The sequence below is a fragment of the Marmota marmota genome, unplaced genomic scaffold (genome assembly GCF_001458135.2).
Source record: "Marmota marmota marmota unplaced genomic scaffold, marMar, whole genome shotgun sequence".
In the NCBI taxonomy this organism is placed as follows: Eukaryota; Metazoa; Chordata; class Mammalia; order Rodentia; family Sciuridae; genus Marmota; species Marmota marmota.
In genome coordinates, this window is record NW_025999977.1 from 6,464,410 (window position 1) to 6,488,143 (window position 23,734).

General features: G+C 40.2%; 1 protein-coding gene across 6 annotated transcripts in view; it reads right to left on the bottom strand.

Annotated features, from left to right (window-relative positions):
* Meis1 (Meis homeobox 1) overlaps positions 1-23,734 on the bottom strand; it is a 137,019-nt gene that overhangs the window by 57,024 nt on the left and 56,261 nt on the right. For all 6 annotated transcript variants that reach the window (XM_048804207.1, XM_015479596.2, XM_048804209.1 and 3 more), the window contains exon 8: positions 3,725-3,870. In XM_048804207.1, coding sequence (XP_048660164.1) covers positions 3,725-3,870 — 146 coding nt within the window. The remainder of the gene's footprint in view (positions 1-3,724; positions 3,871-23,734) is intronic.

Consider the following 23,734-nt stretch of genomic DNA (forward strand, 5'->3'; position numbering starts at 1 on the left):
TAAGTATTATGACATAGTAGGCTGTTTACAACTGGAATAACACCCTCAAGAAGGGACACCACACACACACACACACACACACACACACCACACACCTTGATGTGACATAAGTCCCTGAATGGATTGTGATGATACAATGACTCATATGCAAATATTAAGTACTTTTTAATTGTTTGCAATAATTTCTCTTCAGGCAAATGCAAGCATTTCTATTAATACATGCTTTTATTTTCTTTGAATTCTCTCTTATTATCTAAATCATGCCAGTCATTCTTTTCAATTCCAGGGAATCTTTTCTTTTAAGAGAACTTCTCTACTTATCAACACTGGCAAATGTTCAACTAAGTCGAAGCTGGGAATATACTGCACTGAAATTTCCTTTTACTCCATAATCACCAAAGTTTAAAACTTGTTTCCTTTTCTTTTATTGTTTTCATTATACACAAGTATGTGCAGTTTAGCTTGCTAGAGACTTCGAGTCCAAGAATGAGCTTTCAGTTCTCTCTTTGGAGTAGTAAAATGTGCTACTGATTAAATCTACCTGTGGATAACTACAGACCAGCACATTTTTCTTCTCATGCAGCTGGGGTGCAAATCCAGAAAGGTTTTTATTCAGGGCCTATTCTACTCTTCTAACACACAAATGCTTGAAAGCCCTTTCATGGGCAGATTTTTTTTAACTGAATAAACTCAATGAAAAGATTGATCCATTTATTTCAAAAAGAAAAAAAATAGCAATTTGCTTTCAATAAGGTATGTGAGGCTTTAGAGTATGCCTTTTGGCATTTAAAAAAAAAAGATTCATTTACAATTTGTCAATCAATGGTTATCGCTATTGTTTTGATTAGCCATAGTTTCAATTGTTCTTTTATTATCCAGCAAAATTTCAGAAAGGATTTTCTAGATAAACTGCAAAAATCACATAGCAATGATGTGATTATTTAAAATGTGTTCAGTCTTCCTAATGAATCATGTATCCCTGAAAGTCTCTCAGAACTTGAAATAAAGTTACTAATGGATTAGAATGAGATGTCAGTACTCATATCTGGACAATCAACAACAATGACAAGAAAAACCTCTTTGATATCTATAGTATTTTTTATTCCATAGAATGTTTTGGAAGGAGCTCTTGATGAAAAATGTATCAATGAAGATCAGGCATTCATTTAAGGAGAATAACAAAACAAAAGGGAGGGTGTTCTTTGTAAATGGGAATTTATTTGCTCTTGCAATTAAGAGGAGGGAGGGAATTTTTCTCTTTGGGGGAAGGAATGGTGTGAATATTTTATATCTCTACCTTGTTTTTTTTAGACGATGTTCTGAGAGCAATTAGCTCTTTCAGACTGTTATCAATATTTCTGTCTGAGCAGATGGCATTGACGTGGGCAAGGAGGGTTCAAATATCCAATGGACTCCACAAGGCAACTTCTATGAACACTCATAGAAAGCCAGAGAGACATGGAGGCATGGACTTCCTCTTCCAGGGCAGTGACACAGGCCAGCAAAGACTCTAAAACCGTAGGCAATTAGCCAGGCCTTAAGAAATCAGGCAGCTCATGAATAATTTCTCTTACGATTGCCCCAGTAATGCATAGTCCACACAAGCATTGCAATCCAGGTATAATCACAATGTTAGAAAGGATTTTTGTTTTTTTAAAAAGATAATATAGCTCTCTGCAAGGTTTTTCGCAAGGGTACAGCCTAGAAAAATGGAAAATCTGGCAGATGAATAAAAAACTTGCTTCTCTCTCTCTCTCTCTCTCTCTCTCTCTCTCTCTCTCTCTCTCTCCTGATTCTGTCTGAACTAATATTTGATTATATTTTATTCAGGGGCATCTCAGTTTCAAGTAAAGCCAAAGCTCCCCTGCTGATTGAGATGGGGCTGAAGAAATCCATTCATTTTTCCTGTTCGGTTAAGAAATAGAAATAGTCTGGTTGTGACTTCAGGCTCATTCTGATTCGATCCCCTCACTCAAGAGCAGGTTAGCTAGTGAGGAAATAGTATCCTGGCATGTGTACCTTTGACCTATTGCCACTTTTCCTCTAAATGTCATACTATTGTTTTTCATGGCATGACCTGGACACCCTAGTCCTCCTTCCCCCAAGTTCAACAGTGATTGATAAACCTCAATAGGAAACTTGCATGAGGCAGATCTGAGAATACCTTCTTCCTACATGCAACAAGCGGCAGATGAGTAATGGTACCTGAGTCAGATTTTAGGTGAACTTAATATGATACCAAAATTATAACAGGTAAAACAATCTGAATCCTAGACTAACTTCCAGCATTCACCAAGCCCTCAAGTTCATTCAAAAATGCTCAGCATAGTCAAGATACTATCGGGAATCATGGTGGGAAGAAGAGAAAGAAAGAATTATTATTATTATTATTATTATTATTATTATTATTATTATTATTATTATTTTACTTCTACTGCTCTTGGTTTTCATTTGATTCACCAATGCTGGAACATAAGGATTAATTTATACCTTGAGAATTATTGGAGGCTCAACTTCTATCCAGAGAAGCAGAACCAAAGTGGCCTTCAGTGTTCCCCTAGGTTTCCCTCCCTGTCCCAAGACAACTCACTGAGGAGCATGGCTTAGAAAGCAGGCAAGGGAATGAGGTCAACAGGTTCTGGACATGTTTGTAACAATGCAGAATGAACCTCAATATCTAAGGGGTCATGGGTGGGATGGGAAATGACTTTAAGAAAAGCAAAGTAGGCTAAAAATAGTAACATAAAGGATTTGCTCCTGACATGAATAAAAAAGTTGAGTTTTTAACATTCATTCATCTATGCAGCTGGGCTACAGCCTGTCTAAATCCATCACTTGTCCCTTATATTGAAAATCCCCTGGTCAACAATTTTGCTGATTTTTAAAATGTTATTTTATCCATAAATTTTCGTTTTTGTTTCCCTCCTCAGATGTCATCAAATCTGTATGCACTTACAAAAATATCCACCAAAATATTATGATTATAAATATTTTGAACATGAAATTCATTCAGAACAATACCCAAACAAAATAAATCCCCTGGTGGTATAAAGCCCCAAATTTCCAGTTTCTCACATCTCCAGGAGAATTCCTGCAGTGAAAACAGCAATACTCACACAGACAATATAAACTGTTACTCTACTTGAAAAATCACAAGGGACTACACAGGAAGAGCTGACTGTATATTGCTGTTTTCCTTTACAGTTCTAAATGCAGGGACAACTTTCACTGGGAACTCTGACTCACATGAGTGTTTTGTAATGGAAGCTGGTGCTCTCAAGCCACTTAACATCAAATTATGCGATCATCTTGCCATTGCAACATGATTTAAATTTTTGTGGACTGTTCACTGTAAAGGTCCACTAAAGCTATTCACTGAAGATATTAAGTCATTCTCTCTAGGGTTTGACTAACTTTCTTTTAAATACTTCAGGGTCACACTTTAGAAAAGCAACATCATTAACACACACACTTAAAATCACAAGTGCACATGAACTCCTAAACCTTATAACTTACAAAGGTTAACAAAATTGCAATAGCGAACTTCAAAGAAAACTCCTCATGTGGGGTACGTAACTAGGAAACAAGTGCTAACACTTTGCAAAAACTGTGCGAACACAGTGATTTAAGAAATATTTCAAGTCCAGAGGGATCATTTATTTTTCTATCAAAACTGGTTCATTGTCCATATTTAGTTTACATATGTCATTTAGAATCCACTTACTGTTAGATGCTGGAACAGCCACGCCCTCATGATATTTGTGGCTACTTTGGGAAAGATGCCACGCTTTTTGTGACGCTTTTTGTCCTTATCAGGGTCATCATCGTCACCTGTGCTGGGGGAAGCTACACTGTTGTCCAAGCCATCACCTGCAAACATAGTGAATCAAATTTTGACTGATGCTACCTTGACATGCTTTATTCAAATAGAATGCCTTTGGATATAAACAAAACCAAAAGAGCAATTTAAATGATTAATAGTTTCTTTGGTACTTTTCTTTTTTTTTCGAGACAAAAGAGAAAGAACAAGGCCTAGGCTCAAAAGTAATCAGGTCTAAAGAACTTCTTCCAAAGAACAGTGCTAAAGGTCAAAGGGAATGGAGGGAAATAGCCAATCTCTTTAGTGGCTTTGTTGCCTTGGTAATATTCCAATCTGCATAGCTGAGACTCATTGAGACTGTCTAACTCTACTAGGGAGTTAAATATGGCGGTAGTCATGAACTGTTGCTGCCTGGGTATTCAAATTCCACATACAGTCATCGACATCAACTTGTGAGAAGATGCATTTAAGATATCAACTATTTCCACCAATCTTAAGACTGGTTAAACTAGGACAGGGAAATGTAGGTAATCCATCATATAAGAACTTTGACATAGGAATGCTTCAAATAGAATAGAATTTTTTCTTAGGGAAGAGCATCCGGTTTTATAAGGGAAAAACCCCCTGAAATGGTTTTTAAATTAGAAAACAACTACTATTTAAATCAAATAAAGTTATGCTAAATGAATAGTTAAGTTGGAATTACATTACATTAGTAATCCAGGCAGTTTCTAAAATGTCTTCTAGATTTAAATTTTTTTGCATCCTGAAGTCACTTGGTAATCTAGTCTTCTATATTGGATCCTATTTTTCCATTTTTTTAAATAACATTTAAACTGTTTCTTATAGAATATATTTTGGCTCTGTGATGCAACAAAATAAAAAAAAAGTAGTACTCCTTTTATAATGCCACATTTAACAAGAAAAAATATAAAATTTCCATCCATATAATCAGTGTCGAAAATAAGTCACAAGATCCAAATGGAAGTAGCTATTTTTCTGCTCGGTCACAAATTAGTCTAAAAGGATTTAAGATCACTGAAGCACACTCATTGCCTGTCAGATTGCGAGGAGCCAAGNAGCTATTTTTTTTTTTTTTTTTTGTCTTGGTACCAAAGTCAAAAGGGAAAACAATAATGGACTCGACCCACTACATTAACAAGTATCAAAGCTTCTGTCAAACATCCCCCTCCAGTGAGCCACCTAGGGCCCTGGTCTCCATGGATGCCTCTGCCTTTTAGAAATGGACTGGTTGATCTGGGTCCAGAAAAGAAGAGCTACAGGAGCCAGGCTTAGAAATGAGATAACAAATAGACCCCAGAGCACATTCCTCTAGTTAAAAAAGTTATTGGAGGGCAATCCGTAGAGTCCAAAGAACCTGCTAACTGTGGTAAGACAGATTTCCCAGTGACTAGACATAAGAACTAGCTTCAGATTCATTTACATGGCTTCATGAACTTCTCTATTTCCCATTTCTTTTCTTGAGGTCCTACATCCAAAAAGAATTCTCTATTTCATTTTCAGTTATGCCAGTCTAACCTACAGTAGTTATGTTAAAACTCAATTATTTGTAATAGCTCCCTCAGGAAACCCAACCCCCGCCCTTGAGAAAAAAAAGAAAAGTGACCCACATTTTTATTTTATTTTATGTGTTTTCAATTGCCTTGACTTGAGCTGAGCTGAAGTTGGAAAACTTTGTTGGGTGAGGAACTAATGTCAACATTTCTACTATTATTGTAGCATATGCTACAAATGCCAAACTTTTGCACAGCTTCTGAATTTAAACTTTTATTGGTTTACAATCCATAATTTCGCCGTATTTTAAGTGATCTATGTTGTTAAAGGTCCACAGAATCACAGTCTGGACCCTTACTGGAAGAGATCATGAGGACCCTCCAACCCAAAGCCATCACTTCATCAGAGAAGAAAGTCCTGTGTTTGGTGACTGGCTCAAGGTCATGTGGCTGGATGTGGAGCTGCTGGGGTCCATTCTGGACCAGACAACCTCATCCCTAAATCAATGCTCCCTTCCAGCCTACCCAAGTCTTTATTTGCATAACCAAGTGTTTTATGACAAGTCCCCTTGGGTTTGCCTAATAAATTCTTTGAAAGTCCAGTATTTAAAGAGGCTTTTTATACAGAGAAGCAATTCACCATATAAAATAACAATTCATTAAAGAAACATGAGAAAGGAAAACAACCCTCAGCATTTAAATTTTCAATGGGCTAATCCACTTTCAATATGCAAAAGGTAACCAAGGAAAAGAAATATATGACTTGATCATTGATTAAAAATGAAAAGCTTCTAACCTAACAATACTGTTTTTCCCCACCTCTCATGATTGTTTTCCACCTTTAAAAAGAATAGCCTTTTTATCCATCTCAAACCCCTTCAGATTAATTTAGCAAGCAATGCCTAGCGCCTGCCTAGAAGAGAATTCATTGATAATTTATGGAAATATCTACTATAATCCAGTGGAGATGACTTTTTTCCAGCTTTGTGCATCAATAGATAATCAAGGCCTTAAAGCAGCCTTAGCTTCCCATTACCTCGGGCAAAAGAATTCCTGAAAGCGTGCCTTGAGGGCACCTGAATTATATACTCCATTAGGGGAGGAAGGTTTTCTGCATTCCATGTGTAACACTCACCAGAACCTTTCCTGTTTATTTCTGCTGTATGAAAGCAGAAGCATTAGGAACAGAATTTTTTAAGTGAAGACTTATGTAGATACAATGGAGAAACCTTTCAAGCAGGAGCCAGATCACCCCCTTCAGTCCCTGGCAGTGACCTCTCCCGAATAAAAGGTTTCTATTACATCATTAGCTCAAGCCAAAAACAGCCTTGGCTTAATGCACAGTTTGTTCTTCCTACTGTTTTTAGGCAAATACAGCTACTTTACTCCCATCTGGGAGGGAAATTACACTGCTGGGTTGTAATCTAAGACAAGATTTTCATTGGAAGCAAATGCTTTCAATCCAGTGTAAATACTGGTGCATGTTCAGAAAAGCCTAGAACAATAAACCCTGCTCCTTTCCGACACAGTCAGGGAAACGGAGACGATGGGGAAGGAGAAGAGCATAATAAAACAGACTATTCTAAAAGCAAACACTTTCATAGATTTTAATAAATTGTTTAACCTCTTCCACTTTCGAAAATTGAAAATTGATCTCGGAACGTCTCGACCTCAGAGGAGAGTCTCAATGGTCAATTGTACCTTTAGCATTTCCATTCACTCTGCAATTTGATACAGTCACCTCTATGCGGTCTCCAGAGGATTTATTTCCTTTTTTTTTTATTTTTAAGATCACTAAACAAACTTGGAGAACCGCCGGCCGACCACACGGCAGCAGGCAGCAGCTCTGAACCACATTTGTAAAATGTCAGCAGTGACTTCATTCCTGGAGCTGACTTCTCTTGCCGCCAAATGAAGGCAAACTGAAAAGGTGGAAATAATCATAAAAATGATGCTAGTCCATAAACAAGCTTACAGCCTCATTAGGATAGCAGTAGGCTCCAGTGGGTGATTTATGCTCGTTTTGCTGATGCTATGAGGAAATGCCATAGGGCGACTTTAGCCAACTGCTAATGGTTTCTGACAGCTTCTTAGCAACTAGTGCAAGCGACGTTGTGGCGTTTGCTAGTGACAGAAACCGAAAATGTCATATTATCTGCCCATGTGTCATGAAGTCCGTGTGGCAATTAACTAGCAGGCCAGTGACTGCGGGGCCAGAGGCTCCTGGAAATGGCCTTTGGCTATGCAGAGGCAGCCGTGGGGCGCTGAGCACACACTGACTGCACAGAGGTAACATTCTAGTGCAGAAATCCACTCCCTGCGACTTCCTGGGCTCTGATGAGACCAGGCCACTCAAATCCCTTTCTTTCCCCTCACTGAAGTGAAACTCTGGGCTCTTCTCTCTCTAGGCACTGGCTCTGGTGTTATCAGAAGGCTGGTGTGATCTGCTTTGATATGATTATCCGAAAGGCTCTTTAATTGGCAGTACCTGGTTCTATGCTTTTCGGACGCTGGATTCCAAGGTGCTAGCTATTTTTCTGCTCGGTCACAAATTAGTCTAAAAGGATTTAAGATCACTGAAGCACACTCATTGCCTGTCAGATTGCGAGGAGCCAAGGAACTCTGCACAGCAACAAGACACTATTTAAAAAACACCAGGCTTCTAACAGGCAGGGGGAGAATCTTGGCCACACTGTGCAGTTTCCGAGCTATCAAAACCATGCACTATATGTCAAACTGTCAAACCTTTCAGCGTGGGCCATTTGCCCTTTCAAATAATATTTAAGAATTGTTTTTACAAAATTTTATAGGCCATGGTCTAGTGAAAGAGGCCAACCAACAAAGAAAGGAATTTGTACTACAATTCGTCTACGGACAATTTCTTGTGAGACCTGGGCCTGTCCCTACGGAGCAAGGCAGGTGACCTGTGGCAGCTCCCAGGCTGTCAGAGAGCTCAGATTTCAAACACGCTCAACTCAAACATCCCGAGTCGCCTATTTAAGCATGCCCGGGCATTTAGACTGTGCTATCTCCTGCCTTTCAAGGAGGGATAAAGCGGCATTTATCGTATTCAGGCCATTCAATGGGTCAGACTGACCGTGTCAGCAGGGGCTCCTCTCTGGCAGGTCAAAGCTCTGCTCCCATTTTTCTATCCCTACTAATTCCCCCGCCCCAGGGCTGCCAGTCCCCAAAACTTACTGGGAGTGAGGCAAGAACAAAACCCCAAAAAGTGCCCAAGATTTACATCACAACTGATCAGAACGCTTGGTGTCATTGGGCCATCAGGTAAAAATAAAGTGGAGAGTCTGTCACAGGGCCCTCTGTTGGAGAGACAAGGCTCCTCATTAGGGATATGAACTTTCAACCATCAGGGCAAATGAATATGTAAGGTTGTGGACCCTCTTGTTTTGCTAGAAGCCAACTGGAAGCCACCATGGATTCAAGACTCTTTTCTATGACATCTTTGTATGGAAGCCTCATAATTTTGGGTTCTATCTTGTCTTTGACCTTGACTTTCCCCCCCTTGCTGTGTTTCGGAATGGAGTGTTTCTTACAACATCCATAACTGTAGCCTTCAACACTGAGTACCTTCTGCTTTACATTGAAAGAGGTCTAAGTGGTCGGTTCAAAAGCACGCTTGTGAATGCATAGCTCAGGTTGTCAGGTGGCTAATTTTCAGGCAAACAGGAATGTTGTCCCATATTATGATTGCTGACAAAAAGAAAGCACTATAGTAGGGAGCCTTTTTCTCTTTTCTCCCATAGCATATCTACAATGAGAAAATATGGCACTTGCCCCTAAAGTAGTGTGTAGAATCTTCCTGCTTTTCTAGTGGCTGCTGGCACAAATAGATTCTCCTCAATGTGAAAAGGCTGGGTTTCCTTTGTAGAGGCCTATGCAGGATTGGTTTGGAAAAATGTAAAAATTTCCCCAAACCCACTTCTCCAGCTCCTGGTGGTGTCTAGTTAGTCAGAAGTCAGGTGGGATAATGTTTCTATGTTATGTTAAGAGGATAAGTGGTAAGATTTACAGACAGCCCTTCCTCAGGAACCAGCTAGAATACTTCACAGATCTTAAGGAGAGGTTTTTGTCTTCATTTAGAATGTATTATGGCTGCCAGAATCATTTTTCCAAAGCACATATCTGCTCATATCACCCTGGCTCTTAAAATCCTTCTGTGGCTCCCCTTAGCCTTCAGGATAAAGGTCACACTTTGCAGCCTGGCATGGAGGGCCTTTCAGGATCTCTCTCTCTCTCTCTCTCTCTCTCTCTCTCGGGTGTGTTTGTAGCCTAGCTGTTGCCAAGTCCCTATATGTCTAGGTATTCCCCTCTCACCTGATCCTGAGCCTACCCCATGTTCTCATCACCCCATGCAGAGTTTTCCAAATCTCCTGGCATTTTCTTGTGCTAGTCCCTCACCCCAGGGCAACCTTCTCTTCCTTCCCCAACAACATGGTAGACTTCTTGGTGACCTTTAATGCTCTGCTCAACTGCCATATCCTGTAAGATACATTAGCTGGACTCTGGCTGATTTAGTGACACCCCCCACCACACACACACACACACACTCCAGAGTGATTTTTCTTCTCCTGAAATTTCTCTATCCTCTGTGCATTGTACTTGACTAAGACAATATTGACTTCTGGATATATCCTCTTGACTTGATCATAGGATCTGAAAGCAGGGACCAAGTCATATACCTCTCTGTTCCCTAACCCCAGTGTTACCCTGGTGTAAAGGTTACAACTTGTGCGTTGCTTGTTAAATGAAAGAATAAATGCATGACTGTATTTTTTTTTTCTGTGTGGAGGAGAAAAGCCGTAATTTCAGTTTCCACCTGTTACATTTCTTTTTGAGACGTGTATAAATCAGACTCTTGAAAAAGGTTCACCAATGAAATTCGAGAAACAACTATCAGAAAACATAAAAGAAATGCATTCATCAGAGCTAGGATGTTTCCTTGGAAACTTAAGCCTATCTTGGACAAAGAAAGTACTGACAATTAAAGTATCAGAATTATTTATAACATTTACAATAGTCTTTTAAAAAATATACCACTACTTCCTGTAATTGTCACTTAAAATGATTTACCTAAAATATTTTGCTGTTTGTGCATTTTCTTTCGAGCTCAGCTTTACAAAATAAAGCAAAGGCTGTTTCCTTCTGCATGTTTCCCAATGAATTACTTATTTTTCCCCCTTGACACATCTCCCAGTTTTACCACAGCAAAGAACCTCAATTACCTAAAGCAGATAATTTGGGCCTGAGCTCAAACTCCAGACCCACACTGTAAACATCTGGTGATAAATATAAAAACCCTCAGAACTCTGGACTTCCTTGGTTTTTCCCATAGCATTTTTGCACATCTGCCTCAGCAATTTTCCAGCAACAGGTTATCTGAGGACTTCAGTATCTGATACTGTGATACAAATGAAATGTCATAGGATCCTAGGTGACATGAAGAAGGAGCTAGTCAGATATATGAAAATACACTTCAATTCCTTAAGTCTTGTTACACACTCTCAAGAGAAACACAGTACATTTCATGTACTTCCAAATCTGAGGCTAATATACAAAAATGTAATTATCTAAATCCAATGATTGACTTGAAAGTTTCATTAGGATTCTGTTAACTCGTTGGCCTCCCTTTTCTATCTTTTCCTGTGCATTTTTAAAAAATAATTTTTAATATCTTCTCATCCTTAGGTGCACATGTTTTCCTTGATTTTCTTTGTTCAAAGTGATTTCCCATTGATTAGAGAAAAACAGAAAAGGAGAGCGCATTCTTATGTTACTTTATTTTGTTACCCACAGCTTTCCTGAAAAATTTGAGGTGATTCTTTTGGGGGAAAAAAAAATAAGGAGTTAGCTGTGGACACCTGCTGTAAAAGGGCTAAGTTCTAGAAGGAGCTCAACACATGTCCTGTGGTAGAGACAGACCAACAGCATTGATGGAAAAGATGGACCTAAGACTAGTGTGGGAGGAGATTAGGAATGCCATCTTGTGGCACTTATAATAACAAATAGCTCCATGTGCCCCATGGAGGTTTGCCATGAAGCTCTCCCTTTCTGGTTAAATTTGGGTTTGTCGAATGGGGACAAGAAATTGATAATACTTAACCACAGTAGAATGAGCTCACAGCCTTCAGTGGACTTCTGACATACAGAAACCTAAGAATTGGAGAATCAGAGTCTGCAGAAAGTTCTTCTTTCTGCCAGTGTACTATTCGCCTTCTCTAAAGAGAAAAATGTGGCATTTAAAAATAAGCCCCACTGGGCATGGTGGCGCATGCCTGTAATTCCAGTGGCTTGGGAGGTGGAGGCAGGAGGATCTCAAGTTCAAAGCCAGCCTCAGCAAAAGCGAGGCACTAAGCAACTCAGGGAGACCCTGTCTCTAAATAAAATACAAAATAGGGCTGGGGATGTGGCTCAGTGGCCGAGTGCCCCTGAGTTCATTCCCTGGTACCAAATAAATAAATAAATAAATAAACATGAGCCCCATACACAGAACCATCTTGTACATTTACAGTCACTCATTTTTATTCATCCATTTAACAATAATGCAATGAACTCTTACTATGTCCCAAACACTCTGAAAACACTTAGAGACACAAATGGTGAAGAGCATCAGAAAGAGTCTGTTTCCATCAAGTATTCCCGTTAGACGGCACAAACGTTAAACAAAATAATTGCATTAATTAATGTACAACTGCAAAATGAAGCACTTAATCCAAAAGAAATAGAAATGAGCAAATGTGTGAAATAAAGGGAATCACCTGAGGCAGGTGTGGTCAAGAGCAGAAATCTGAAGCAGAGGGGAGAAAGTCCACTAGATGTGATGGGCAGTCTAAGACAGAGGGCAGAGGAGAGTGCTCCAGACACCTGGAACAGACGGCACCATGGACTTGTGTGGCACAACAACCACAGCACTGGAACCCGGGAAAGTGGAACAAGATGGGGCAGGGGAGACAGGAGAGGCGAGAACACACAGGGCCTTGTGGGTGTCTGTCCCTACGGCGCTGAGAGTCTGGACCTATCAGCGTATTTCTGTGGAGCTATGGGTGTCCTCTCCCATGCTCGCCCTAACAGTACCTAAATTAGATCAAATAAAGCCTCACTCCTCCGTGTCTCTTTCTAGTTCAACCTAACATCCTCTGTTACAGTTTAGATCTGGAATGTCCCCCCAAAAGTTAAGTGTTAGGCAATGCAGCAGCGGTCAGAAGTCAGACGACTGGATCATGAGGGCTCTGACGTCATCAGGATCATCCAGCTGGTGGGTTAATATATGGATGGAGTGAGAGGTAACTGGGGGTAGGTGGGGCATGGCTGGAGGAAGTAGGTCACTGGTGGGCATGGCCGGCATCTACATATGACCCTGGCCCCTTCCTCTTTTTTTTTCTCTTTTAGTTGTCAATGGGTCTTTACTGTACTTATTTTTATGTGGTGCTGAGAATCGAACCCAGGGCCTTACACGTCCTAGGCAAGTACTCTACCACTGAGCCACGGTCCCAGCCCCGTCCTCTCACACTTTTGCTTCCTGGCTGCCGTGAGCAGCTTCCCTCTGCCATGCCATGCCAACCTGCTGTTCTCCCTGGGACTGGCTGACCATGGACCCAAACATCTAAAATCATAAGCCCAAATAGGTCATTTTTACCTCTTAATTGTCCTTGTCAAGTATTTTTGTCACAGCAATGGAAAGCTCACTAACACATCCCCCATTTTTAAACTAAGATTGAAGAATGAGGGACAATAGAAACTCACTGAGTCCATTCAGGTTGTCTCCAATTAAGACACATGTTAACACACGACTGTTTTGTTTGGTTGTTTGTTTGTTTTGTTTTGGATAGAAATTTTCTTGTAGAAATATTCTTGCTATTTAGTGAATCATTTCTATTTATTTATGGAACCCAGGGTCCCTTTACCACTGAACTACATCCCCAGTCCTTTCTAATTTTTATGTTGAGACAGAGTCTCACTAAGTTGCTGAAGCTTGTGGCAAACAGGAGATCCTCCTGCCTCAGCCTCTTGAGCTGGTGGGATTGCAGACGTGCATCACCGTGCCTGGCTAGACATGCGTTACATCCTGACGTCAACTGGTAAATAGGTATCCAGGACATTTGGAACACATTTTCACATAGAAGAGGCAATCTATGAATGACGTTAGGTCCAAAGGCCAGCCTGGCAAAGGCAAAGTAATTCAGTAAGTAAACGAAGTTCCAGATGACATCTGAGCCCTGAGTGTAAGGAGTCAAAAAGAACAGGAATAAGGAGGAAGTTGAGTTTCTTCTCATATTCCGGTGCACAGAATGCATAGAACTGCCTACATACAGAGGACAAATAGAGTGATGAATTGGGGTGGGAGGAGGAGAGAGAGAGAGAGAGAGAGAGAAGCAGCTTAGGAAAATATGAGAACATGTGTAATTGCTTGCAGCGTTCCTTTTCTGTCTCTCTCTACAGCACCCCCTTCCTGGAGTTTCCAGGTATACAACATTTACCTAGAGGAGGCTCTTGCCCTCCCACCTGGGCCTATTCTTCTCCTGCTCTGAATTAACCCCCATCACTTCCCAACAACAACAAAAAAATGCCCATCCTTTTAGGATTGTTGACCTAAGCCCAACTTTCAGTGGAAAGCCATCCAAAAGACCAATTTAGATGAGGAAGGAATAACTGATGTTCTTTTCAACTTCCCAGAAGCGTGGGGCATTTTTAAAAAACAGACGTGTGAATGCAAACGAATCTGAGTCTTTAAATAGCAGAATTTTAGGCAAAGTAAATAAGCAACATACAGCTTGTGTTGGGGAAGAGAGTTTGGTTTGGTTTTATTTTATTTTTTAATTAACAGATGCCACTCTCACAAAAGAGCCCAGTGTCTTTTCAAACTGATCATTACATCCCATCCCTTGTCCCCATCACGCACCCCAGTTTACCATCCCCCCACTTTACTCCTGCCTAGATTTGGGAGGCCAGGTGTCTCTAAACACTCCAAGGTTTTTACAGAAATTGTCATGACAGTTAATGATTCCATGGATGTAACACAGCGAGAATACAAGCCAGAGATCTAGGTTGAATATTTGTGTATATATGTAGGTCATTCATAATTTGGGTGTTTATGTCAGAGATTGCCAGCCTGTTGAAATAAATTTGGAATAACTTCCTCACTATAAATAGTGCATTCGATTAAGCTTCTATCACTTCAGGATTCTTCACTGTCAACACAAATAATGTATAAAACGTAACTGGGTGAAAAATTTGGAAAGCATTCAACATAATAACTGAGACCCAGAATGAATATATTTACTAAATCTTTATGGAACAGAATTTTTTTTTCAAAATCTTAATGTGCACTTGAGGAAATTAAATGAAGACAGGGGACTCCCTAAATTTATAAAATGTAAGCATTGTGCATTAGAGTGGGTCAGTATTCACATTTATAGTCTGCTTAAGATTTATCTATATAAGTGTTCATACAAATAGGGTACTTTGGACAGATATGACATTTACTAAAAAATCAGATGAACATTTTTGGTGGGGTGGGCTGCTACCAAAAATTGAACCCAGGAATGCTCTATCACTGAACTACACCATTGCCCCCACCCCACCCCAGCCTTTTCATTCTGTTTTTGAGAAAGGTTATTGCTAAGTTGCCCAGGCTAGCCTTGAACTTGCCATCCTCCTGCCTCAGCCTCCTGAGTAGCTGGGTTTATAGGCGTGTACCATCACACCTGCCTGTATTTCATTTTTTAAGATAGAAATACCTTTTTCTAATAATTGAATATGACTTTTTGACTTGAATTCCCCTCAGGGGAACAATAGTAAATTAGTTGCCTACGCACAGAGGACAAACAGCAGTGATGAATGGGGGTGGGGAGGAGAGGAGAGATCGAGAGAGAGAGAGAGAGAGAGAGATCTTACTCTTTTTTTCATCCATTCAGCATTTTTTTTTTTTTTACAACTAAACACCATGGAAAATCCCTGCAAAAACAGCATAACTTCTTAATAGAGTCTTAGAAACTTCAGGATGTGAGTATGCTGCAAAATATTACTGAAATCTACATATTGCACTAACAGTAAAACAAAATGGAAATCCCCCAACTTTGTTTCTAAGAAAATAAAGAAAATACACTTGGAAATGCAAAGGTAAGACAGTGTCGAAGTCATTAAGTTTTATTTTGAATCAACAGCTCAGAAAGCCTTTTGAGAACCAGCACCTAGTCTGTTTCGTCAAGTCTTTTAGTAATGTGAGTCCATTACTTAAAAAATAATCTCCCCAAATATCAATAAGTCATATATTAATGAATGAGCATAAAGTTCTATATAATCATGAAAATAGATTTTTTTAGGAAAAAAGAAAACAGATGACACACTTGGGACCGTATAGACAGGCAAACACACACACACACACACACACACACACACACACCACATACACATATTTTCATGATGCCTCAAAAAAGTTTGCTTATTTTAAAACTTCTATAGTACTTTGTGTGTTTGTTATTAGGCATGCATGTGTATACATACATACACTTTTACACAGATAGGATAGTGCTTATTTATCTAAGAGTTCACTTTTTCAACAACTCAATTACCAGGAGAATGCTTGAAAAATGGGATTTTTAAAAAAGTTTCTGAAATCCAGATTAGCAATAATGGTTCTCAACTTTAGCAACATGTAGAATCATGTTGTAGCTTTTTTTTTTCTTTTTCTTTTTCTTGGGGTACTGGTGATTGAACTCAGGGCCATTTGACCACTGAGCCACATCCCCAGGCCTATTTTGTATTTTATTTAGAGACAGGGTCTCACTGAGTTGCTCAGCACCTCGCTTTTGCAGAGGCTGGCTTTGAACTCGTGATCCTCCTGCCTTCACCTCCTGAGCTGCTGGGATTGTAGATGTGGGCCACTGCGCCTGACATGTTGTACCTTTTATAAATCCTGGTGCCTACATGGCACTGGAGACCAATTCAATGAGTATTTCAGGGAGTAGGCTAAGAAAGATCGCAGTATTAGAGATTTTTGTACCACCACGTTGAAAACCAGCAGATAGAACCATAGATATTTTTCTGGTAAAACCCATACACTTTCTATAGATCAATGACCAAAGATGCTCAATCAAAGAGAATTACATTTATTTCGTTTGCAGTTCTCAAATGTTTGCTCATCTGATTTCTGGCCTTGTGGTCTGTACACTGAGAGCTTTGTAAAAAAAAAAAAATGATAATAATAATAACATGATACAGAAGCAAAAAATAAAAATAAAAAAATTAGAACCTAAGAGGCATTACATACTAGGGACCTTTAACATAGTGAAAAACAACCCCATAAATGCTTAAGAGGCTGTGCAGACCTCTTTAAAATATATAACACATAGCACATATGTGAAAATATCTAACACATAACTCACATGTCTACTGACTTCGAATTACATTTAAAATATTTATTATAATCAGATATAATAGAGAATATGTACAGCCTGGAAATATTTTCATCAAAATACCCTTAAAATTGTAATATTTTTAAAAGTAGGACTCTGCTCATCTGGACCACATCATTCTTGAAGGACACCAGATAAACCAGCATGCTGTGTCTGTACTCTATAGAAACTCTTTCTACATGAGTACCCTGTCTTTGCTGCTCTGTGTGGCTAGAGGGCCTACAGCCTTCATAGCAATGACCGTGAGGCACTGGTTAAATGTAATGCAACCCGTCCACCTTCTGACTCTCCTTGGCTTCCTGGGAACCTTCTCTCAAGACACTCATGGGGACACTCTCCTCTTCCTCCCTCACTGATGCCCTTTTATTCTGTTCTCAGTGGTAAGGAAGTATAAGGGAAGACAGAGTTGCAGATAGGGCCACTGGATATTTGAAGGGGGAACACACTGTGAGAGAACAGGACTCAGCAAGGAAAATGATGTGAAGTAAGGCAGAATTTGGAGGACAGGAAACGCCAAGTGTCAAGGGAGGAGAAAGAAATGCTATTCTGTCCACGGAGATTTCTTTGCAAACGAAGTAAAATGAGGCGAGGCTTTGAAATGTGAATTACTGAGTGTTTGGGAGAATAAAGATATATTAAGTACAGTTAGAAGTAAAATAGGTAAGAAATGAAATTGAAATGAAAGAATGAAGTTGGAATGAAAAAAAATAATAATAATAAAGCTTCGCTACCCTCTGATTACAAAGCCACCTAAAAATCCAAGCAGAGGTTGGAGAATCACTGGCATGCATCTATTATTGCACCTAATGCGCTTTCCTTTGATTAAGGAGATTCCAGTTCTTTTGTGGATTTGTAGTGCCACTCACACCAGCCACTCGATTAATTAGGGACAAGTGCTTGCCTTTCAATAAGCATACTTTGCAGTTTGGTGGGCAGAGTAAAGATAAGGCTAACCTTCTAGAGCAGCGCTATTCACTTTCATGTGCACAAGAAGCACCTGGGATTTTGTTAAACTGCAGGTTCAGATTTAGCAGCAAAGAGCCTGGGATTCTGCATTTCTTACACGCTCCGGGGTCTGTGCATGCTATGCTGCCAGTCTAGGAGCTCACTGTGACTCTCCGTAAGATTCTGGAGAAGCTTCTTCTCCAAGCAAATAAAGCTGGGTGTGTTGGGAGCACATGTCTGCCTCGCTGAAGAGGAAAACAGGGGTGGTCTCTGGCTACTCAATGCAGTGAAGACTGTATACATGCACTTGCTGGACAAGAATGGACACAAGGCTACTTGGGCCTCATATTTTAAATAGGTGGCATCAGTGATGTTTCTCAGACTAAATGGCACATCAGAAAAAAGCCAGGTTGAATCATGACTCTTTCTGTTAGGGCTACAGGCCTTGCTCCCCAGTATCTCTTTACCTTGTAAGATTGCTCACTTCTTGTCTCCACCTTGGAGGTATTGTAAGAGGATAGCGTAGTCCCTGGACTCAGATTGTCTGGGTTTATGTAAATCCCATCAGTACCACTTAATAGCTGTGAGACCCTGGGAGAGTTGTTCAACCTCTCTAGGTCTCTCTTCTGTCCCTCTGGAAAGAGTGAACACAGTCAGAGTACTGACACCGACACCTAAGAGTTGTTGGGCATGTTAAATAAAACAAGCTGCTTAAGAGATGTTTGACACTTCACCTGGCAGCAGCGACTTGGCTCAGTGAAAGTGAGTACTTGTGTTTTTTGGGCTAATGGGAGCTTTCTTTGAGCAGGGAGACAATCTGAAGCCCTCACCCAGAGCTTTAAGACAAGTATTGCTACTCCTGCCATCCCATTCCCATTCCTAGGGATCCGACAATCCTAAAATACCCACACCCACTTTCCTATCCATCACTGCACACTTCTCTCCTCTTCCTTCCCTTCCTTTTGTTTCTCTTTCCTTGTCTTAAAACCCTGGAGTGAGCTAGAGCTCTGTAAGTGTACTTCAGAGTAAAATGGCAGTGTTACCTGGATCATCCCATTGCACAGAGCTGGCTGCCTACTGGTGGATGGGGACACAGTAAAGCAACTTTTACTAGTATAATTGTCTCCTTGTACCCTCAGGGGACACCTTCCAAGATCTCTACTGGATGCTAGAAACTAAGAACAGTGCCAGACACTACATATGCAATGCCTCTTCCTGCATGTGCATTCTTATGATAAAGTTTAATTTATACATTAGGCAAGTGAAAGATCAACAACAATGACTAATCATAAAACAGAACAATTATGACAACATATTGTAATAAAATTTACTTTAAAATGATGAAAAACAATGTATTATTTCTTTCTGGAACTTTCCACTTAATATTTGTGGACCATAGATGACCTCGGGTAACTGAAACTGTAGAAAGCAGAACCACAGATAAAGGGGACTACTATGCAGGTTCTTATTTCCCCACACAAAAAAGGGTTAATTCATAATAACTTGCCCTCTGGACTCTCCATAATATTTCTGCAGCAGGCATTAATGGCAAGTGTTTTTGTTTTACTAACATGAAAAAAAGTTCTATCATTTCAGAAAATATCTTTGAAATCCAGGAAAAGAGACATGCACTATAGAAAAAATAAGCCAAATTTTCCATGCCTTGTTTAGATAGTGAGAAAAATAGAAATACTAAAAGCTAACATTTATTGAGCACTTACTAGATATTTGAAATTATACTTGACATTGAACTTAGGTCAAATAATCCTCATAAGAGCTTTAGAAATTAAAGTTAAATTTGCTATCATGATAGAAAAAGAAAGGAAAAGAAAAGGAAAAAAGTCAATTTCTTCTATATTTAAAAAACTTCTTTCTTGCCAGGTGCAGTGGCACATGCCTGTAATTCCAACATCTGAGGAGGCTGAGGCAGGAGGATAGCAAACTTAGAGAGACACTGTTGCAAATTAAAAAAGACAAAGGGTGTAGCTAAGTAGTAAAGCACCCCTGGGTTCAACCTTCCAGTACCACAAAAAAAAAAAAAAGAAAAGAAAAAAGAAAGAAAGAAAGAAAGAAAGAAATCTTATTTGGCACTGATTTCTCAAAGACTAAAACCTAAGAGAAATAACCCATATTTACTAATTGATGATTGTAGACTGCACAGAGATAATACACCCTGCTAAGTACTTTTCTGAATTATCTCATTTAATCCTTGCAAAACCCTTGTTGCAAGATAAGGAAATAGAGGTCTTTGTGGACTCAAATTCAGGTCTGACCTTAGGCTAACCTCCTAATCACTCTAGAGCTACCCTCTCCTTTCAGTCTCATCAGATTAGATAATATCAACCAAGGTGCATTTCCTTAGCCTCCAAGAAGCCTTTCAAGGGTGCTGAGGGCCCTATCTCACTGCTGTCTGCTGTCCAAGCCAGCACACCCTTCCAAAGAAGGAAACTACACAGAGCATACGTCTCAGGATGGGGAGCGTGCACACCTGGGTCAAGGGAATGGTAAAAGGTTAAACGTGAAAACAAACAAACAAACAAACAAACAAAAACAAACTCACTCAGAAACAAAGAAAACCAGTACTAAACATTTATGGATAGAGAAGAAAGTTCAAAAGAATGGAGAGACATCAGTTCCAATCCTTTGTAAAATCAAGAATACCCATCCAAGGAAGTTTTCTGAATGTGCCTTCAAAACATTAAAAAAAAAAAAAAAAAGTCCTGTCTGGGAATCCTGTCCCAGCTAGGGTGCCTCCCCTGGCGGCCCTAGGGGGCTTAGGCAGGCCTGCCTATGAAATGACAAAAAGGTCCTCTCCTGGGACACAAAGGAGGACAAAGCAGACATTTTCCAGCATCACACAAATGTTTTCAAGAGTCTCTTCCATGTCAGGAATCTGAAATTCTGCTAATAGAAAAGCCGGGAGGCACCTGTCTTCTCCTGAGGCCGCTGTGCACTCTGAAATTGGGAAATTCGCCTTGACCAGGCACCCCCAGGCTTCTACCAAAGAAGGGGAAAAAGAGGACGACCTGAAGCTCACAGGAGAGTTTTTCCTCTCACCATTTATGTGTCAAAGAGAGGAAACTCTCCCCTCCCAGGGCAGGGGGAATATATAAACACAAACAAGGCTGCCCCTTGGGACATCAGCCTAGAGCAAGGACATGCACACACTGCCCCCATGCTGAGGGGCGGTGGTGTCCCTCATCTGCTATGCAGAAATCACATCTAACACCCCGGGAGACGGGAGGCTTGGCATAGGGCTTTCGGCAATGACGCCAGAGGCACACTACCCTGAAATCCACCTGGGGAAGAAGAAAGTCTTAGAAACCAATGGATTCTTCCCTTGCTTCCCTCCTCAGTGCAATTGTGACCCCAACCATAAGCTGGCTGGGAAGCCCTGTCCCTTCCCCTCCCTCAGGCATTCTTTCTCAGGACTAAACATTGATCCCATCCCCGCTGGAGGAGATGTCTCCCTCCCAGACTTCAGAATGCCTATGCCAGGCCTGCCTGACTTCTGAGTTGGCCTGTGGCCTAGAATTCCTGTTGCTGGCCCCACCTAGCAGACGGAGTATGCCCAAATGCCAGGCCTGAACTTGCTACACCCTTTGGACACTCTATCTTGGACCACCCAACTGCCTGCACAGAAGCCAACTTCTATATCCAGGTTAAGTGCTCCAAAGCCGCATTCTTCTTCTAACGGGGGTGTTTCTACTCTATCCCAGGATCCTCTTGCTGCCCAGTGGCTCTGTGTGGCTGGGGTGTAGCAAGTCTCCTAAGCCTCAGCATTTCCTGCTTCCTTCTCATCTGGTGTGCAAGACTGGGGAACAGCCCCAAATCGCATCCATTGGAACCCTGGTGGTCTGGGAGACGATGATTTCCATATTGGATACCAAAAAGGGGTGTAGAAAACATAGCCATCTTTTCTGAATCCTTTCTTCCAGAAACACCTCAGAAGTAACTTTCCCTACGTCAGGCATCTCTGTAATATTTGAGCAACAAGTTTCCTCCCCTGCAAATCTGATTTGAGCAAAAGCATGGAAAAGTTGAGTGGGGTCTCTGCAGGCCCAAAGCCAGATGTGTATCTTTTTTCTAGGCAAAAGATGCAAGTGTGATCAAGTTAAGAAAAATCAGGAACTTTTGAAAATGAAGATGTGTTAAGATGATCTGCATGAGAGAAGACAAAAAAAGTCTCAAGGTATGAATGAAAACTAAAATTTTGAAAGCTAGCTTAAGCAATCATGGTAATAGACTCTATTCTACACCAGCTTGTTTTCCTTATTTAAAAAAAATATGTAAAGTGGTTATTCTGGAGCTGTGCTTAGGGTGTCTGAATATGCAGTGATGTTTCCAGGTCTTTTGACAGCTGATAGGGCACCGAGGCAACTTTCTAAGTGGTCCAAGATTTTACAACATCAGTCCCTGTTTCTCATCTTTTCAAGTTCCTCTGCTTCCCCCAAACATATGCACTCTGGGTCAGATATAGGGCTGAAGTCCCAGATCACCTGCTGGGTGACCCACATTCATGAAGTGACTCAATTCTGCTGAGCCTCCCTTCCCTGGGCAACAGAAGAGGTGGTGGTGACAAGGAACTAGCTAATTCGAAGAACATTGTGAGAACAAGTGAGATGATATTTGAGAAGTTGTGACATGCTATTAAAAATGTCCCTTCCCTTGGGAGAACTCCCAGGATCCTCCAATACAAGGGTAGGTGCATTTTCCACGTGCAAGAAGGAAGCTATCTATTATAACTTATTTTTTTACTGTATTTCCATGGCCTGTTTATTCATAGGCATTCCTACCAGATTCTAAGCTCCTTAAGCACAGCAAATGATCTTGTTCACTACTGAATATCCTCAGGGCATGGTATTAATATGTACATCAGTGTTTGTTGAATGAATAGCAGACTGAAATCATAATCTATTTAGATTTGTTTAAAACTGTGTAAGGTGGTTTGTGGGAAGGGGAGGCACTAGAAAAATACCTTACCTTTATAAGTTCTGTTTATCTACAGAAAAAATTATATTTCTTATCCTGAGTTTATTCTTCTCTCCCCATACACATGAAATATACAGATTTTATTATAAGAAATTTTTAACAAGGAAGTTGGCCTTGTGCTCTTGGAGTTTGCTAAGTCCTCATTACTATTACACATAGAACAATGATTGAGAGGAGGGGAAAGGCTCTTACATCATGATATCTCTGGTCATATGATAAACTAATGAAGTATAATCTTCATTCATCTGGTTAAACCTAAGTTTCTGTAAAGACCATCATACTACCACCTGTACATGCTGAAGATAATGTTTTCCATGAAATAATGATATAGCTAAAGAATTGTTCTTTGACTAAATTCTACTGACATTGCCACTAAGTGCAATATTGACAGATGATCCACTCATATTCACTCTCTCTTTAAATGGGTCTGATTAGGTGATGTATGGGTCACTCAGAGCTGATGCAGTTAAAATGATCATTGCATGCTTAATGAAGATACTTGGTATTTTAGCTGCTTTATTTATTAGAGAGCATACCAAAGGACATTTGGTAGCAGACTCTGTGGTTTGCTGTTAGGGAAGTCATAATGTGTGGCAAAAGGTAGATTCAAACAGTCGGAAATATTTTGCTCCTATTCATTTGCAACGAATAGAAATTAACATAGCAACAAGCGGATGTTCTATTTAACCACTCCACAGAGGATATGTGATGAGTAATTATAAATTCTTGACTTATTTTATTGATATGACGGTAGGAAAAAATGAACATCATTCCTGAAGATACAGTTTACACCTTCAATTTTAATAACAATTATTAGCAAGACTTAAATCCCACAGTCCTTAAGGTGACTCAGGGTCTAAAACCATAACTATAAAACAAGATACAAATATCACAGGAAGATGGCAAGGCCCATGGTAAACTGGGGGAGAATAAATTACAACAGACAGAATCATAAGATGAATTCTTATCCAAATGTTAACTCTATCATTGGGTTGAGTACCAGGGGAGATGAGCAGTGGTTTGAGCCCCAG